The sequence below is a fragment of the Limulus polyphemus genome, unplaced genomic scaffold (assembly GCF_000517525.1).
Source record: "Limulus polyphemus unplaced genomic scaffold, Limulus_polyphemus-2.1.2 Scaffold100, whole genome shotgun sequence".
Lineage (NCBI taxonomy): Eukaryota > Metazoa > Arthropoda > Merostomata > Xiphosura > Limulidae > Limulus > Limulus polyphemus.
The window spans coordinates 1077642-1082376 of NW_013665710.1; the positions used below are offsets into that span (position 1 = coordinate 1077642).

The 4735-nt window shown below is 35.3% G+C and overlaps 1 protein-coding gene across 1 annotated transcript in view; it reads left to right on the forward strand.

The window, feature by feature from the left end:
• The first annotated feature begins 846 nt into the window (after positions 1-846).
• Positions 847-4735, forward strand: part of LOC111088663 (adhesion G protein-coupled receptor L2-like) — a 44637-nt gene continuing 40748 nt past the window's right edge. Inside the window, exons 1-2 of the mRNA XM_022399397.1 lie at positions 847-1095; positions 2996-3241. Coding sequence (XP_022255105.1) covers positions 1002-1095; positions 2996-3241 — 340 coding nt within the window. The 5' untranslated portion in view covers positions 847-1001. The remainder of the gene's footprint in view (positions 1096-2995; positions 3242-4735) is intronic.

A 4735-nucleotide genomic window follows, 5' to 3' on the forward strand; every position in this document is an offset into this window, starting at 1 on the left:
ATATATATATATATATATATACATAATTTGTTTTATTAATTTATAAGTTACTCTTTAGTTCAGATCCCTACTGTTAGCCTATTTTTGATTAAACGTTGTTAATGTTTATATGATTTAGTTTGGTATTTTTCCTAGTGTGGCAGTTTCAAGCTTTAAAGTTTCTTTAGTGAGTTAAACCTTTAGTCTGGCGAGAGGAGGGTTCTCTAACTTGACTACAACTCATGGAAATATAAAAACTGGTCACCACACACAAAAACATATCCTTGCGCCAAAAGCTGCACACGAATCCAAGACCCTAGAAACATGGATTTCACGCTTTATCATTGAGCTAGTCGGGCTGGTGCCATGAAAAGTATAGTTTTTTTGGTAGGAATCCATTTTTGTCTCTCTCGAGCAGGATTTGAACCTGGGACTCATTGTACAACAAATGAATGTTCTATCAACTGAAAAACTGCTAATAAGGCGCTTTTGTAACAACTCATTCTATTATACTAGATAACATTATGATTATTTTCAAGATCACCAAATTTTTTATTTGCGAGCATTCCAGACAAAATATTGAATTCACATGTTCAATTCGCTGTGTTAGTTTGAGAGTTAGACCATGCATATAGGTGTATTAAAAACAAGCAAAATAGTTGTATTGTTTTACAAGAAAACATTCAATCTGTGTAGTTGCTGATAGAAAAAAAAATCACAGCGGTGCAAGTCTGAATTTTATCTTAAGCTGAAGAGTTAACAGGAAAAATATGATATACGACTACAGGCTATAAGTGATAAGCAGCTCTAAAATCTGTTGCGCTTTTGCAATCACTGTACTTTGATTAGATTACTACTGGATTGATTTACAGAACTGTTATGTTTCTCTGGCGATCGTTATTAGTGGAAGCTAAATGTGATCGCTCTTACAGTGTCTTCGAATACAGTGTTCTGCTTATGAGTATGTACGTGTATATACACATTCATGTTCTCTAAGTATACAAACATTACGCTAGTTCGGGATGAGAAACGTTTCTGTGACTGTTCTATTAACTCTGGCAACTATACATATTACCGTATTCATAGTTACTTGTCAGTCCAGCTCGACCGCACAAAGTAAGTACCTGAAATAAGTTGTATCTAAACACCCCTTTATATGCGTTGAAACTTCAGGGGAGAGTCTAAAGTTTGCACTTAATATGAGTTCTAATTTTAACGTCTTCAAAGTGTCTTACTAGTGTAGCTCGAGTTCACAGAGAAAGTACCTGAAATAAGGTATATCCAAACCTCTCCTTTAAATAAGCTATGACTTCAGGACAGGCCCTAAAATTTGCAATAGTGTGAGTCGAAATTTAACTAGGTTGTTCTCTCTGGTGGCTCAGCGGCAATTCTGAGAGCCTGTAACGCTAAAAATCGGGTTTCAATACCTGTGCAGTGGGTAGAGCACAGATAGCCCATTATGTTGTTACAATAAAGGGGTCAACTATATAAAAGTGTGATATCCAAAAGTCAACTTATATAAAAGGGTAAACTCTTTAGAAATATAATTTAAAACTGAGTAAGTTACAAAAAAATTGGGAAACTTGGCCCTCTTTTTTTATATTATTGTTCCGGTTGCAATTAAAAAGGGGACAAAACATTCCTCAAATTCTTTTTATTATCCATTTTTTTACATTATATATTTACAGGTTTTGTCTCTTTTATATGAGTTGGCTTTTTAATATCACGTCTTTATAAGGCTGGCCCATTTATTCTAACTTGGATGTTTTTAACGTGTAAGATGTTGTTGTTGTTGTTTCAGATATCGCTACTTTTTTTTTAGATTATTACTTTAAAACTTATCAGCCCGAAGTAGGATTTGAAACCCAGATATCAGGGGAAGATACCAACACAGTCGCAGCGTCTTTAACCACTACGTCGTTGTCTCGTTTGTTTTTCTACCTACCCCTTGGCATCAGTTTTAACCTACTAGTTATGCAGAGTTTGTTCGTTTTGTTTATAACAAAACTACTAAGGCTATCTGCCGCTCTGCCTAATTGTGAATTACCAACTAGAGGGAAGAATACAGACCGGCAGCACCCTCTGCCAACTTTTAGGCTTACCAACGAATAGTGGAATTTATCATCACATCATAACACCCCTTATCTGAAAGGTCGAGAGTGTTCAGTGAAAGATTTTGACGCCGCGACCCGCAGATTGCGAGTCAAACACCCTAACCACCAGATCATATTATGCCAACATTAAGATTATCAAAAATATACATAAAAATATTAAGACTTGTAATATAGTTATCAAACCAGTAACATTTCCTAGGTCAGATTAACGTTTAAAAGTGGAAATTTGTTTCTTGCTCACCCTTCTTTGTTTATTATATGTTTTCCTCTTCGACAAGTAGACTAAGAAAAACAAGAATTTGACTACTTTTTAAATGCTCGTTTTACTTAATCTAAAACAGATATTTAGCAGCAGTTTCATATAAGAGTGTTGAAGTATGTTCAGAAACGTCAGAATAGTGTCACTGATAGCCTTTAGAACAGCGGTGGCAATACACAAGATATGGCCAAAATCTCTGTCCTGATTATAAGAGCCATGGCAATGGTTGAGGTCATTATGTTCCTCTAGAGATTGTGTGTGTCTTCTTATAGCAAATCCACATCGGGCTATCTGCTGCGTCCACCAATGGGAATTAAACCCCTGATTTTAGTATTGTAAATCCGAAGACTTACCGCTGTCCCACCGGGGACTTCTCTAGAGATAAATACATATACTCATATAATTTCTTTCAACAATTCATATAGATTAGTATGAGTTTTCCGTTTTAGATGTTATATATACTATGAAAAATTTCAATTGTATGATAAGTCACAATATGTATATACAAAGGCATAAGGAGCATATATATATAAATACCCACCTTCATAATAATTTATCGGAAAGTACTGTTATATACAACATTCATAAGACAGTATGTTAGCACTGTTAAAATGTATATAATATATTGGTGTATTTTTTTCAGAGGCTGACAGAAAGTTACCTAGAGAGGAAATTCATGCCTGTTGTAACAAATCAAATTCTTATTGTAATGAAGATACATGCTACATTTTCTACACGGAAGATCACTTGTGGAATGATGCCTGGCAGCTCTGCTTGTCCCCTTACCCAGAATTCCCAGACTTATTGAGTATTTTTGAAATCAATAGTAAATCCGAATTGGATGAAGTGATGAAATTCGTGACGTCACACGACCCTGTATCAGCCAGTGGTATGATCCCACGTATTATTTATATGTTATAAGTTTTGACATACATGTTTTTTTGTAACGATTTCCCGTATGAAAAGGAGTTGTCCCGAGTTTTAATGTTTTGTTTTTGAGCTATGTTTTCAAGGGAAACTTTCAAAAAACAGTCCCACTATAACTAACACGAAGAATTAGTCGAACTATATGAGAAAAATACCCCAGGTCTTGTGCCAGCCCTGATCGTGTTTAATTCGATGGCCATGGTTATGCACATTGATTAATGCCATAATTTCCATTGTAACAAGCTTTTGTGAGAGACCGCTGTCAGTGTTTCACCATAAATCTTAACAAATTTTCCGGTGTTGGTGGAGTTAGATTGATTCCGCGACCAATTTTGTGCAAATCAAATGCACAGAGGTTCGTGACTATGCGGTCAGGCAATTTCAAAAGTATTCAGATGGTACAGCATGAACACCATTTCATTATACATGGTTCGTAAAAACGCTGTTATGGACTTATGTTATGTTAGGGATTTATCAAGATGTAAGCCTTATCTATTTGCCGTCCTGGTCATACAGTGAGCAATTCTTATCGTATAATTAGTGTCTATATCTTCTTCTGGGTTTGATTTATAATTGATGTTCATACGTTTTTCTAGTGGTCACTATAATTCACCTTTACCTTACTGTGTACTTCGTAGAATATAAATTTCATAACGTATGAGAAATCTGCGCAAATTTTAAAGTCCATTAAAGATATACTTACATATAAAAATCCCTTATCGTTTCATAATCTGTAGCAAAGCTAAACCACAGGTCTCGTTTCTTGTCACAATCATTCATGCATTCAATGTTGCAACAAACTTTCATCTCTCACGTGCAAAGTTTTATTCTTACAATTTGTTGCCCCCTCCCATCTGTGGATCTGGTAAGTATCTTGTGCACGCATAGTTTGTGTTTCCTTACAGGATACTTATTTGAGATAAGTTCAAACTACTAGAAACTGTCTTCTTAGTTTGGGAGGGAGAGGTAGTGATTTTTTGAACAACTAGTCTTGAACTTTTCCATTTGTATTGGCTGTTCTGCATATGGGGGGGATGCTGTTTAAGCGTTTTTACTATGTTATTCACTACGTTATGGATAGACGTCTTTGAAATTCTCGTGACTTGGTCTTTGCACTTTTTTCACTGTTTTCTTAGGCAAATATTCTTCCTTTGAAAATCCAGTGACATAAAATTATTCCAGCCATAAATCTAAAACGGAATTACACCGTCGAAAGATCTGGAATTCGTCGTAAAACAAAACAAAAAATGCCATCAATCTCAAACATCTTACATCTGCAGCGACACATCACTTCATAAGTAAATCTTTCTTGCAAAATACTATTAACCATCCACAAATGTTTCCTATGTCCAATAATAGCTCTACAGGATCAGCTAAGAACTTATCGTATACGCTGGAGAACGTAATAAGAAGACAAAAGAAAGATTTGCTAAGTACAAGGAGCTAGAGTACTTTG